The sequence below is a fragment of the Ranitomeya imitator genome, chromosome 8 (assembly GCF_032444005.1).
Source record: "Ranitomeya imitator isolate aRanImi1 chromosome 8, aRanImi1.pri, whole genome shotgun sequence".
NCBI lineage: Eukaryota > Metazoa > Chordata > Amphibia > Anura > Dendrobatidae > Ranitomeya > Ranitomeya imitator.
This window is the reverse complement of record NC_091289.1, coordinates 81798229-81813731: the sequence shown is the minus strand read 5'-3', so window position 1 is coordinate 81813731 and position 15503 is coordinate 81798229. Positions and strand designations below refer to the sequence as shown.

General features: G+C 44.3%; 1 protein-coding gene across 7 annotated transcripts in view; it reads right to left on the bottom strand.

The window, feature by feature from the left end:
• Positions 1-1165: 1165 nt before the first annotated feature.
• The window catches only part of CEBPG (CCAAT enhancer binding protein gamma), a 141620-nt gene continuing 127282 nt past the window's right edge, over positions 1166-15503 (bottom strand). For all 7 annotated transcript variants that reach the window (XM_069737129.1, XM_069737134.1, XM_069737132.1 and 4 more), the window contains one exon: positions 1166-2931. In XM_069737129.1, coding sequence (XP_069593230.1) covers positions 2482-2931 — 450 coding nt within the window. In that variant the 3' untranslated portion in view covers positions 1166-2481. The remainder of the gene's footprint in view (positions 2932-15503) is intronic.

The following is a 15503-nucleotide window of genomic DNA, read 5'->3' as shown; positions in this document are numbered from 1 at the left end:
CATCAGGATGGTCCTGGAGCGCTACTACTTATAAAAGGTTCGCATGGCCACTCGGCCATGCGCTAATGTAAACTTGCTAACGTGTGTGTGGATGTGTGCCTGTCGATGGATGAAAGCTTTTAATCATTCCCATCCCTAGAGTTGTTGACTGCTCGCGAATGGTGGAAGCTACCTAGCGCCTGACAGTGCAATCTTGCACATCTAGCACACGTCACTGCGTCTCTTAGCAGTGACCACCAGTGCAGCGCCGTGCGCAAATAGTGCGCTCTCCTCGCCCTAGTTAGGGTGGTTGCATCCACCAGAGCGGCGCTGTGCGCACTCTTGTGTGGTAAATGCTTAGCTTAGTCCTATACCTGACACCACAGTAGCGGTGTCGAGCGCAAGAGGTCTAGAGGAACTCTTTCCCTGAGTCTTGGGACAGAGTTCTGTGACTCTATGCTTGCACTCTATGCGGTATCGCAGCCCTGTGACGCAACAGGGTTCGCTTCCTACATACCGGATGAAGCTAACCCGTGTGTGTATTCTCAATATACCGCCATATAATCTGCCATTACCGAGCAGCAGGTGTCTTTTCTGCATGGTGGACCCCGGACTGCGAACGCACCTCAGATGCTCTCTAAAATTATTATTTGGTACGTTCCGCCAGTCCTAACACCGTATGTTCAATTTTTAATCCAGTAATTTTCTATGTGTTTTTTCTTTCCAGTGTTCATCATGTGGGATAAATTACTGTATTTTTCATGTCATACGATGCGCTTTTTTCTCATCTCCCAAGATCTGTGTGCCGAGATCTCCATCTGCGCATGCGCCGTCCCCGGCAGCTGTTTTCCTGCAGTCCACCGCATAGTAAACCCTGTAAGTGCAGGGGCTCTTGGTTTTCACAAAGTGTAGGCAGAGCCCCCACACCACCGAACACCCACAGTGGCGCACATCCAAACATCCTCTCATCCCAGGCTGCAGCAATGCTCACATCACAGCCACCACCCCCAGTAAGCAATAAGACGCATGGATTATAAGAAGCACCACCATTTTTCCTATTTTTCTCCTCAAAATTTGATGTGTGTCTTATAATCTGGCGCATCTTATAATCCACAAAATATGGTATGTCTGTGATGTAGTACATGTCATTACTTATGTGGCAATAAGAAATGTGACATTTTTAAGGTATGATTATTTTTTCCAGATTAGAACAATTTTTATTGGGAAAACTGGGATTTTTTTTTGCAATATATATCTGCCCTTAAGGGGATTTTAACATGTGATTTAAAAATGTGAATTAAGGTTGTATTAAAGGGAACCTGTCACCCCGTTTTTTCAGATTGAGATATAAATACTGTTAAATAGGGCCTGCGCTGTGCGTTACTATAGTGTATGTAGTGTACCCTGATTCCCCACCTATGCTGAGAAATACATTACCAAAGTCGCCGTTTTCGCCTGTCAATCAGGCTGGTCAGGTCGGGTGGGCGTGGTAACATCGCTCTTTTCTTCCCCAGCTTTCCGTTGGTGGCGTAGTGGTGTGCGCATGTCCAAGTTCCGAATTCCCTGCGCGCACGTGAGGAAACAGCGCGCGATCTGCGCTGTTATCCCTTTCATCGGTGGGGGCGGCCATCTTCCTGGGGCCGCGCATGCGCAGATGGAGTGCTCTGCCGCACGGGGCTTCAGGAAAATGGCCGCGGGATGCCACGCGTGCGCAGAAGAGATCGCGGCGGCCATTTTCCCAAAGCCGAGATGCAAACGCTGTTTCTTCACGTGCGCGCAGCGCAGGTCCTATTTAACAGTATTTATATCTCAATCTGAAAAAACGGGGTGACAGGTTCCCTTTAATACACAGCACTACTGAGCTGTACTGTACAGTGGTGGGCATTAGACTATCATATCAGTGCTTGACTAATGATTACCCTACCAATCCTTGCCTCCAGTGGGATCTGATTGTACTGTAATGTATGGCAAACCCGAAGGCCTTTGTTGAGCCTCTAATTGCCATAGCAACCCATTGATACTCGCGATCCTGCTGCAGGTCTTCCAATGCCATGACAGAGAGTGTTTTAATTCCGTCAACCTCCATGTTTGGTTCTGATTATTGAAAACACAATATGGGGGATTAAGCAGGTAGGATTTCTGAGAACGCTGATCATAGCAGTTATAGTAGGAGTTGCGATGTGAATATCAATTGGCTCCTGCAGCTGATTGCACCACATAGCATCTCTGTTGGAGTGATCAGCATGAAGTACATATCTGTCATGGAGCACAAAATAATATGATCATGATGATAGACACATCATGTAGCGCTAAAAAAATTTAACAGGATTTTTAAAACATCTGAATTCCCAGTGCTATTCACATAAAATGTTTACAAAGATGAAGCAGAACAAATAGTTGCAGCACTTCTTGGAATATAAATCCATGAACAATTGTTAAGCTTTATCTCTGTCCAAAAGTCTATTCTGAAGTCTTCCACCAATTAAAATATTGTAGTACATGTTATGGTGTTGCTTGGTCCTGCCCTGCTACAGAAGTCTCTGTTGGTACACTTTCTGCTAAGTTGTGTGCATGCTCTAGGAAAAGGTCTTTCAGCACACTTAACTCTTTCGTCAATAGCTTAATTTTGGCTTCTAGCCTTTCGTTCTCCTCTTTCAGCTGATTGACCCGTTGCAGTGTATCTTGCGCTTTTTGCTTGCTTTTTAATCTACTTTTCTTTACAGCCATGTTGTTGCGCTCCCTGCGTAGACGGTACTCCTCGCTACCACGGTCCATCCGTTGTGCTTTCTTGTTTTTACTTGCAGGAGTAGCTTTACCACCACCTTCTGGGTCTAGTGGCACAAGCAGAGGAGTTGATGGGCTACTCAGGTGAGAATTACTTAACCCATCATCTGAAGAAGATGGAGAAATATCCATTTTCAAAAGTTGCAAATGCAAAAAATGCTGGAAAACCTGCAGTGAAATGATAGAATTTTAAATTAGTTATATTTCTTTCTATTGAACATAATACATTCAAAAGGAACTGGACAGCTTAATCATACTACACCAAACACAGACAGTATGCATTACAAATAGACTGTTATTGCAAAGTATAGGTTTTTATTAAATACTGCAGCATTTTAGAGATAATATACTAGAAAGAGAACTTGTCACATATTAATGTATATTGCCATTAACCTTCAGATTTAGGGTTAATAGTGTTAGCGCGGCACCAGGGAGAAATTGAATGTTATTCTTCCCAGGATCCAGCTTTCAGTTATAAAGCCAATCTGGCACAGCAATAGTAACCTTTGAGTAGAGGCTGTAAACACGTTTCAGCACTTGACTGACAGCCAGTAATGCAGTGCTTCATCATGCCACTGATCACAGTGCCATGACAGTAGACAAACTGGAAAATCTGTATGACTGAAAGCTGGCGGCTCCTATGAGGAGCTAATTTAATTCCGCTTTCATTACGGTGGCCGAGCACTTTTCTAACACTATTAACATGCAGAATAACGCTATGTCTGCAGGTTAATACCATTAACTGACATGAGCTGTTTCCTTTAAAGTGATGGCTGGAGACATGGAGTTTAGGATGATTAGTTACAAAGGTATGTTCCCACTTGCTTTTTCCTTTCCCCCTTAGCTAGATTGAAAGGTATCACCCAATGCCCACACATAGGGAGAGACCTGTTAACCTAACATTGAGGAGACATACCTTAGTGACTAATAATTTCAGAAAAACAAACATTGACTAGATGAGAATGTATAAACCTCATGCACATAACAGAAGTTATTTCAATATCAATCTTAAATAGAATTCATCAAAAGTTCATAAATCCAAAACACATTGGAGCATGATGGGGATAATCAAAAACAAATGGTGTGGTGGTTATTGTGAAAAAAAAGCATAAATAAAGGCAATTACATATAACAAAATCATTTATACGCAACTAATAAAGTAATAGCTAAGGTTGGAATACAGTGCCCAGGCTAGAACAGGATAGAGGATAGAAAATAAAGCTAGTGGGAACCACTATCAATTGCTCTTTACAGCCTTTTAATACTTGGTAGTTAAGTCCCAAGAATCAAATCACAAATAGTCAAAATGTAAAGATCTAAATGATTGGAAAGCACACCACACAAAGTAAGTATATCGAGCAGGCTGATCAAACAAACTGGTTAGCAGTCATTAGTGTTAGTTTTAGTGTGGCTATTGTACATGGGGATGGTAATAATGTAAAGCTGCTAATTGGCATTCACTACAAGCCTCTTAACCCCTTAAGCCCCAAGGGTGGTTTGCACGTTAATGACCGGGCCAATTTTTACAATTCTGACCACTGTCGCTTTATGAGGTTATAACTCTGGAACGCTTCAACGGATCTTGACGATTCTGACATTGTTTTCTCGTGACATATTGTACGTCATGATAGTGGTAAAATTTCTTCGATATAACTTGCGTTTATTGGTGAAAAAAACTGAAATTTGGTGAAAATTTTGCAATTTTCCAACTTTGAATTTTTATGCCCTTAAATCACAGAGAAATGTCACACAAAATCCTTAATAAGTAACATTTCCCACATGTCTACTTTACATCAGCACAATTTTGGAACCAACATTTTTTTTTTGTTAGGGAGTTATAAAGGTTAAAAATTGACCAGCAATTTCTCATTTTTACAACACATGTTTGATCGCAGTGTTTCGGGGGTTAATGTGCCAGGAGCGGTCCGTGACCGCTCCTGGAACTTAGTGCCGGATGTCAGCTGCGGTAGTCAGCTGACACCCGGCCGCAATCAGCTGTGCTCCCCCCCCCCCCCCCCCGTGAGCACGGCCGATCGCATATGACGTACTATCCCATCACTAGGAATTAAGTCCCAGGTCACCTCGACGGGATAGTACGTCATATGGGATAACGGGGTTAATATAGCTGAACAGGTAGAGAATGAAATGCTGCAATAAATTAAAAAGGCACAAATAATAAGAGTTATTACTATGAGGGATTTTAAGTATCCCGACATTCAATGGGACATAGAATTCTCTGGTTGTACAAAAAGCTGTAAGTTCGGATCCGCAGTTCAAGACAATTACCTCTCTCAGCTGGTAGATGAACCAACAAGGGGAGGTAATCTGCTAGATCTGGTTATGTCAAATAGACCACATACAATTAAAAATCTACAAGTCCGGGAGTCATTGGGATGCAGTGACTATAATACAGTAAGTTTCAATGTAATGTTCAATAAAACATTTCAATAAGGAAATGCAAAAATCTGAACTTTTGGAAAGCAGGGAAGAGCCTAATCATGCAGACTGGTCAAGATATCTGTGTATACAAAAAAAAGTGTGTATGTTTTACCCCTTTGAGAGGAAGCCTGTTTTCACCTTAATGACTGGGACAATTTTTACAATTCTGACCAGTCATTTTATGAGGAAAAGCTTCAATGAATCCGGTGATTCTGAGAATGTTTTCTCATGATATATTGTACTTTATGATAGCATTAAAAAATGTCGATATGACTTGCGTTTATTTGTGAAAAAAATGGAAATTTGGTGAAAATTTCACAACTATCAAACTTTTAATTTTTATGCCCTTAAATCAGAGAGTCATATCGCACAAAATAGTTAATAAATAACATTTCCCAGATGTCTACTTTACATCAGCACAATTTTGGAAACATCATTTTTTTGTTAGGAAGTTATAAGGGTTAAAAGTTGACCAGCGATTTTTCATTTTTACAACAAAATTTTCAAAAAACTTTTTTTTAGGGACCACCTCACACTTGAAGTGACTTTGAGGCACCTATATGACAGAAAATACCCTAAAATGACACCATTTTAAAAACTGCACCTCTCAAGGTACTCAAAACCACATTCAAGAAGTTTATTAACCCTTTGTTAGTGGTGAAGTTCCCACCGCTGCACAGGCGGAATCTCGAATCATGTCCTGTGCGGTCTCCCATTATTCCCCAGCCGCAGAGGAGCATGCTCGGCAGAGACATCGATCCCAGCGTCTGGCTCAAGCTGATACTGTGTGACTGGTTACTGCTGCCATCCCAGGTTCAGCCGTTGTAACTAGCATTGATCAGCGGTGAGCAGACGCTCCAGAGACTAAGTCCTGCTTTTCGTCTACTGAGCATGCCCGTGGGATGACCTCTCATTGGACCTCCGCCTGTGTCTTGCCCCCGATGGGATCAGCAACCACAGTCCGACTCCACCCTGGAGTGGTACCTGGTAGCTTCCTATTGCACAAGTCTGACCTCACCATCAGAGGCTCCAGCAAACACCTAGGAAGCTACTTCGTTACGCCCCTTCCAGGGAAGTTTGGTCTGTGGTCCAGTGGGGCCACACCCCCAGACGCCCACACCAACCAGTATTGGTGCGATCGTTACACCGTCAAACAGTATGATGTCCCTTTACAGTTCCCCTGTACACAGTATGATGAGCCCGCAGCTCCCTTATCACGGTATGATGGGCCTGCAGCTCCCTTATACACAGTATGATTGGTCCGCAGCTCCCTTATACACAGTATGATGGACCCGCAGCTCCCTTATCACAGTATGATGAGCCTTCAGCTCCCTTATACACAGTATGATGGGCCCGCAGCTCCCTTATCACAGTATGATGGGCCCGCAGCTCCCTTATACACAGTATGATGAGCCCTCAGCTCCCTTATACACAGTATGAAGGGCCTGCAGCTTCCTTATACACAGTATGATGAGCCCGCAGCTCCCTTATACACAGTATGGTGTGCCCGCAGCTCCCTTATACACAGTATGATGGGCCCGCAGCTCCCTTATACACAGTATGAAGGGCCTGCAGCTCCCTTATACTCCGTATGATGGGCCCACAGCTTCCTTATACACAGTATGATGAGCCCGCAGCTCCCTTATACACAGTATGGTGTGCCCGCAGCTCCCTTATACACAGTATGATGGGCCCGCAGCTCCCTTATACACAGTATAATGGGCCCGCAGCTCCCTGTCATGATTTTGCAGTCTGCAGTCACATAAAGTGACTGCCAGACATTTATTGCCAGCCTTTATCAATTTTATAGTACTAAATTGCTTATTATTAAACTATTAAAGAACCACTCTAGCAGGGTTTTTTTTTCCACCGTTGGAGTGGTGTTTTAAGCACAAGTCCCCTGCCCTGGTCATATACTCATCCTCCGGCGTATTCACTATTTTATGGCACTGCTGCAGTCCCTCAGATCAAACTTGTGAGCGCAGCTTCTGACTGGCCAGAAGTTAGAAGCTATGTCACAAGCGCTGAATGTAAGACTATGAGGCTATGTGCACACGTTGCGGATTCGTGTGCGGATTTTTCCGCAAAATCCACAGGTAAAACGTGCTGCATTTTACCTGTTGATTTACAGTGGATTTCCTGCATTTTTTGTGAGGATTTCGCCTGCGTTTTTACAACTGCGGATTCCTATACAGGAGCATGTGTAAAACGCTGCGGAATCCGCACAAAGAATTGACATGCTGCGGAAAATACAACGCAGCGTATCTGCGTGGTATTTTCCGCAGCATGTGCACTGCGGATTTAGTTTTCCATAGGTTCACATGGTACTGGACACCGCATGTAAAACTGCTGTGAATCTGCAGCGGCCAATCCGCACCATGTGCACATAGCCTGAGAGTGAGAAAGAGGCCAGAACGAGGCTCCCATAGACTCACATTGATTAGTGACCTCTGCACTGCACCATGAAACACTGAAGCAGCGGACAGGTCACAAACTGCAGGAGACGGAGCCAAGCAGAGACAAAAACAGATGAAGGCACCAAAAGGTGAGTATCAGACAGAGGTTAGGGGACTTGGATTTTCAGCACCGCTCCAGCAGTGAAATAAAAAAAAAAATGCTGGAGTGGTGCTGTAAATGTGATGCAGCTCTTGGTTACTATATGGGGGCTTCGTTTACTAATACTCATTAAAGACCCAGGTGGTACATATCAAAAGCCCCCTACCCCCCATCTCCAGCCTCCCCAGACAGCAAATATTACATGTAACATAGTAACATACTTAGTAAGGCCGAAAAAAGACATTTGTCCATCCAGTTCAGCTTATATTCCATCATAATAAATCCCCAGATCTACGTCCTTCTACAGAACCTAATAATTGTATGATACAATATTGTTCTGCTCCAGGAAGACATCCAGGCCTCTCTTGAACCCCTCGACTGAATTCGCCATCACCACCTCCTCAGGCAAGCAATTCCAGATTCTTACCGCCCTAACAGTAAAGAATCCTCTTCTATGTTGGTGGAAAAACCTTCTCTCCTCCAGACGCAAAGAATGCCCTCTTGTGCCCGTCACCTTCCTTGGTATAAACAGATCCTCAGCGAGATATTTGTATTGTCCCCTTATAAACTTATACATGGTTATTAGATCGCCCCTCGGTCGTCTTTTTTCTAGACTAAATAATCCTAATTTCGCTAATCTATCTGGGTATTGTAGTTCTCCCATCCCCTTTATTAATTTTGTTGCCCTCCTTTGTACTCTCTCTAGTTCCATTATATCCTTCCTGAGCACCGGTGCCCAAAACTGGACACATGTGATGGAGCACATATAATATCATAACAAAACATTATAATATTCAGCCCCCAGTGACCTTCCTCCCTCCCCACTTCAGCCCCAATGCCCCCATCAACTCACATCCACCCCCTCAGTGCCCTGTCCCACTTCACCCACCTTCAGCCCCCACAACACCCCCATGGTCTCACATTTACCCCCCAGTGCCCTGTTTCCCCTCCCCCACTTCAGCCCCAATGCCCCCATCAACTCACATCCACCCCCTCAGTGCCCTGTCCCACTTCACCCACCTTCAGCCCCCACAACACCCCCATGGTCTCACATTTACCCCCTGTGCCCCGTCTCCCCTCCCCCACTTCAGCCCCAATACCCCATCATCTCACATCCACCCCCAGTACCCTGTCCCCCCTCACCCACTTTCAGCGCCCACAATAACCCAATGGTTTCATATTCACATCACAGTGACATACCTGAATTTAATAAACCTAAAATGTTCTATCCCCACTTACTGATAAAGTTTGCAGGCAGGACCAGGAATTGTCTAGGTGAAATGCAAGATGTGGACACTAGGACCCAGCGTGCCTGAGCCAAACCCAGCGCACAGAGTGAAGAAAACTGCAGCCAGGGGAAAAGCTTCATGATCAGGTCAGACAGGTGAAACCATTCACTGCAGGAGGGAGACTCTGCAACTGGCCACTGTGTTAGCAAGCTTGCAGAGTCTCCGTCAGATGGGAGCAGACATTATACTGCTCTGCTCCTATGCTATGGCAAAATGTGTCCCAGAAATGAAACCTCCTGAACCGAAAAAATAAATTTCTCCCTTTTCTCAAAGAATTTTCCTTCAATCTTTGAAATAAAAATCGTACATGTTCCTTGTCAGGCGAGATTAAAATATCAACAAAATAAATAACAACAAATCTTGCAATGCAGTCAGAAAATAAATCATTCATAAAGTTTTGAACCTCTGCTAGTGCATTGGTTAATCCAAAAGGCAAGACAATATTTTTGACATTAAAAATACTGTTTTCCACTCATCCCCCTTCCAGATGCGTATTAAATTTTAAAACCCATATAGATCAAGTTTATAAAAAAATTAGCCCCAGTAAGCTGATTATAATGGTTGGGGATGAGTGGAAGAGGAAATGTATTCTTAACCCCTTAACGACTGCCGATACGCCTTTTAACGGCGGCAGTTAAGGGTAATTAAACCACAGCGCCGTTAATTCACGGAAAAAGTAAAGTAAATAGCACCCCCCAGAGTCCGATTTTCTCCGGGGTCTCGGCTGCCGAGGGTAGTCGAGACCCCAGAGAACATGATTCGGGGTTTTTTTTTTACCGACCCCGCTTTTGCGATCGCCGGTCGCAAAAAAAAAACAAAATGCGATTTCTTTTTAATTTCTCTGTCCTCCGATGTGATCACACATCAGAGGACAGAGAAAAGGGGTCCCAGATAGCCCCCCGATACTTACCTGTCTCCCCCGGTGCTCCTCGTGGCTCCCGATGGGCGCCGCCATCTTTTTCTGGCAAAAAAATGGCGGGCGCATGCGCAGTGCGGCCGCCGGCCGGCACCGGGAGAATCTTTGGGGTCTCGGCTGCCGGGGGTAGCCGAGACCCCAAAGAACATGATCGGGGTCGGGTTTACTGACCCCTGTTTTGCGATCACCGGTAATTAACTGTTTACCGGCGACCGCAAAAAAAAAAAAAAAAGTAATGTGTAATTCTCTGTCCTTTGATGTGATCGCACATCAGCGGACAGAGAAATAGGGGGATTCGGGGACCTTATTATACTTACCGGTGTCCCTGGGTCCTCCTGCGTCCTCTCCTGCCCGCCAGCGTCTTCATGGAGAAAGAAAATGGCGGGCGCATGCGCAGTGCGCCCGCCATCTGTCGCCATCTGCCGGCCGGCAGGAGAAAGCAGTTGGGGCTAAAATTAGGGTTAAGGCTAGGGTTAGGGTTAGGGCTAGGGTTGGGGCTAAATTTAGGGTTAGGGTTGGGGCTAAATTTAGGGTTAGGCTTCTTTCACACTTACGTCAGTACGGGGCCGTCGCAATGCGTCGGCCCGACATACCGACTCACGTTGTGAAAATTGTGCACAACGTGGGCAGCGGATGTAGTTTTTCAACGCATCCGCTGCCCAATCTGTCCTGGGGAGGAGGGGGCGGAGTTACGGCCACGCATGCTCGGTCAGAAATGGCAGATGCGACGTACAAAAAACGTTACATTGAACGTTTTTTTTGTGTTGACGGTCCGCCAAAACACAACTGATCCAGTGCATGACGGACGCGATGTGTGGCCATCCGTCACGATCCGTCGGCAATACAAGTCTATGGGCAAAAAACGCATCCTGCGGGCACATTTGCAGGATCCGTTTTTTGTCCAAAACGACGGATGCCAAACGACGCAAGTGTGAAAGTAGCCTTAGGGCTAGGGTTAGGGTTGGGGCTAAAGTTAGGGCTAGGGTTGGGGCTAAAGTTAGGGTTAGAGTTGGGATTAGGGTTTGGATTAGGATTAGGGTTAGGTTTATGTTAGGAGTCGAGTTTCCTCTGCTGCACAGGGGGAATCTCTATCCCTGTCTGCTGCGGTCTCCCATTCTGTACCGGCCGCAGTGGGGCCTGCTCAGCGGAGGCGTCGCTCCCAGCGTCTTGCTGGGACTGATTCTGTGCAAAGGGTTACTGTTGCCTTTTCTGGCTCTCCTGTTGTACCCTGCACTGATCTGCGGCGAGCGGGCTTCTCTGGGACTAAGTCCTTATTTGCACACACTGAGCATGCCCAGGGCAAGATCTCCCGTTGGAGACCGAGGGTCACATGCTCAGGTACTGCAGCACATTCCATTGGTCCTCCAGGAAGGTCCTGAAAGGGCAAAACTTCAGTAGCAGCTTCCTGTGCTGCAACTATATAAACTGCGCATGACCGCACGGCCATGCGCTAGTATTGTCTTGATAATATGTGTGTGTGTTGTGAGTGAAAGTCGCTCTTTAACCCCTTTACCCCCAAGGGTGGTTTGCACGTTAATGACCAGGCCAATTTTTACAATTCTGACCACTGTCCCTTTATGAGGTTATAACTCCGAAACGCTTCAACGGATCCTGGTGATTCTGACATTGTTTTCTCGTGACATATTGTACTTCATGATAGTGGTAAAATTTCTTTGATAGTACCTGCGTTTATTTGTGAAAAAAATGGAAATTTGGCGAAAATTTTGAAAATTTCGCAATTTTCAAACTTTGAATTTTTATGCAATTAAATCACAGAGATATGTCACACAAAATACTTAATAAGTAACATTTCCCACATGTCTCCTTTACATCAGCATAATTTTGGAACCAATTTTTTTTTTGTTAGGGAGTTATAAGGGTTAAAAGTTGACCAGCAATTTCTCATTTTTACAACACCATTTTTTTTTAGGGACCACGTCTCATTTGAAGTCATTTTGAGGGGTCTATATGATAGAAAATGCCCAAGTGTGACACCATTCTAAAAACTGCACCCCTCAAGGTGCTCAAAACCACATTCAAGAAGTTTATTAACCCTTCAGGTGTTTAATAGGAATTTTTGGAATGTTTAAATAAAAATGAACATTTAACTTTTTTACACAAAAAATTTACTTCAGCTCCAATTTGTTTTATTTTACCAAGGGTAACAGGAGAAATTGGACCCAAAAAGTTGTTGTCCAATTTGTCCTGAGTACGCTGATACCCCATATGTGGCAGTAAACCACTGTTTGGGCGCATGGGAGAGCTCGGAAGGGAAGGAGCGCTATTTGACTTTTCAATGCAAAATTGACAGGAATTGAGATGGGATGCCATGTTGCGTTTGGAGAGCCACTGATGTGCCTAAACATTGAAATCCCCCACAAGTGACACCATTTTGGAAAGTAGACCCCCTAAGGAACTTATCTGGATGTGTGGTGAGCACTTTGACCCACCAAGTGCTTCACAGAAGTTTATAATGCAGAACCGTAAAAATAAAAAATCATATTTTTTCACAAAAATTATATTTTTGCCCCCAATTTTTTATTTTTCCAAGGGTAAGAGAAGAAATTGGACCTCAAAAGTTCTTGTCCAATTTGTCCTGAGTACGCTGATACCCCATATGTGGCAGTAAACCACTGTTTGGGCGCATGGGAGAGCTCGGAAGGGAAGGAGCGCAGTTTGACTTTTCAATGCAAAATTGACAGAAATTGAGATGGGACGCCATGTTGCGTTTGGAGAGCCACTGATGTGCCTAAACATTGAAACCCCCCACAAGTGACACCATTTTGGAAAGTAGACCCCCTAAGGAACTTATCTAGAGGTGTGGTGAGCACTTTGACCCACCAAGTGCTTCACAGAAGTTTATAATGCAGAACCGTAAAAATAAAAAATCATATTTTTTCACAAAAATTATATTTTTGCCCCCAATTTTTTATTTTTCCAAGGGTAAGAGAAGAAATTGGACCTCAAAAGTTGTTGTCCAATTTGTCCCAAGTACGCTGATACCCCATATGTGGCAGTAAACAACTGTTTGGGCGCATGGGAGAGCTCGGAAGGGAAGGAGCGCCGTTTGACTTTTCAATGCAAAATTGACAGGAATTGAGATGGGACGCCATGTTGCGTTTGGAGAGCCACTGATGTGCCTAAACATTGAAACCCCCCACAAGTGACACCATTTTGGAAAGTAGACCCCCTAAGGAACTTATCTGGATGTGTGGTGAGCACTTTGACCCACCAAGGGCTTCACAGAAGTTTATAATGCAGAGCCATAAAAATAAAACAAAATTTTTTTCCCACAAAAATTATTTTTTAGCCCCCAGTTTTGTATTTTCCCTAGGGTAACAGGAGAAATTGGACCCCAAAAGTTGTTGTCCAATTTGTCCTGAGTACGCTGATACCCCATATGTGGGGGGGAACCACCGTTTGGGCGCATGGGAGGGTTCGGAAGGGAAGGAGCGCCATTTGGAATGCAGACTTAGATGGAATGGTCTGCAGGCGTCACATTGCGTTTGCAGAGCCCCTAATGTACCTAAACAGTAGAAACCCCCCACAAGTGACACCATTTTGGAAAGTAGACCCCCTAAGGAACTCATCTTGATGTGTTGTGAGAGCTTTGAACCCCCAAGTATTTCACTACAGTTTATAACGCAGAGCCATGCAAATAAAAAATATTTTTTTTTCCACAAAAATTATATTTTAGCCCCCAGTTTTGTATTTTTCCAAGGTTAGCAGGAGAAATTGGACCCTAAATGTTGTTGTCCAATTTGTCCTGAGTACGCTGATACCCGATATGTGGGGGGAACCACCGTTTGGGCGCATGGGAGGGCTCGGAAGGGAAGGAGCATCATTTGGAATGCAGACTTAGATGGATTGGTCTGCAGGCGTCACATTGCGTTTGCAGAGCCCCTAATGTACCTAAACAGTAGAAACCCCCCACAAGTGACCCCATATTGGAAACTAGACCCCTCAATGAACTTATCTAGATGTGTTGTGAGAACTTTGAACCCCCAAGTGTTTCACTACAGTTTATAACGCAGAGCCGTGAAAATAAAAAATCTTTTTGTTTTCCCACAAAAATTATTTTTTAGCCCCCAGTTTTGTATTTTCCCAAGGGTAACAGGAGAAATTGGTCCACAAAAGTTGTTGTACAATTTGTCCTGAGTACGCTGATACCCCATATGTTGGGGTAAACCCCTGTTTGGGCACACAGGAGAGCTCGGAAGGGAAGGAGCACTGTTTTACTTTTTCAACGCAGAATTGGCTGGAATTGAGATCGGACGCCATGTCGTGTTTGGAGAGCCCCTGATGTGCCTAAACAGTGGAAACCCCCCAATTATAACTGAAACCCTAATCTAAACACACCCCTAACCCTAATTCCAACGGTAACCCTAACCACACCTCTAACCCTGACACACCCCTAACCCTAATCCCAACCCTATTCCCAACTGTAAATGTAATCTAAACCCTAACCCTAACTTTAGCCCCAACCCTAACTGTAGCCCCAACCCTAACCCTAACCCTAGCCCTAACCCTAGCCCTAACCCTAACCCTAACCCTAGCCCTAACCCTAGCCCTAACCCTAGCCCTAACCCTAACCCTAGCCCTAACCCTAGCCCTAACCCTAGCCCTAACCCTAGCCCTAGCCCTAACCCTAGCCCTAACCCTAGCCCTAAACCTAGCCCTAACCCTAACCCTAGCCCTAACCCTAACCCTAACCCTAGCCCTAACCCTAGCCCTAACCCTAGCCCTAGCCCTAGCCCTAGCCCTAGCCCTAACCCTAGCCCTAACCCTAGCCCTAACCCTAATCCTAGCCCTAACCCTAGCCCTAATGGGAAAATGGAAATAAATACATTTTTTTTTATTTTTCCCTAACTAAGGGGGTGATGAAGGGGGGTTTGATTTACTTTTATAGCGAGTTTTTTAGCGGATTTTTATGATTGGCAGCCGTCACACACTGAAAGACCCTTTTTATTGCAAAAAATATTTTTTGCAATACCACATTTTGAGAGCTATAATTTTTCCATATTTTGGTCCACAGAGTCATGTGAGGTCTTGTTTTTTGCGGGACGAGTTGACGTTTTTATTGAAAACATTTTTGGGCACGTGACATTTTTTTATCGCTTTTTATTCCGATTTTTGTGAGGAAGAATGACCAAAAGCCAGCTATTCATGAATTTCTATTGGGGGAGGCGTTTATACCGTTCCGCGTTTGGTAAAATTGATAAATCAGTTTTATTCTTCGGGTCAGTACGATTACAGCGATACCTCATTTATATCATTTTTTTATGGTTTGGTGCTTTTATACGATAAAAACTATTTTACAGAAAAAATAATTATTTTTGCATCGCTTTATTCTCAGGACTATAACTTTTTTATTTTTTTGCTGATGATGCTGTATGGCGGCTCTTTTTTTGCGGGACAATATGACGCTTTCAGCGGTACCATGGTTATTTATATCTGTCCTTTTGATCGCGTGTTATTCCACTTTTTGTTCGGCGGTATGATAATAAAGCGTTGTTTTTTGCCTCGTTTTTTTTTTTTTT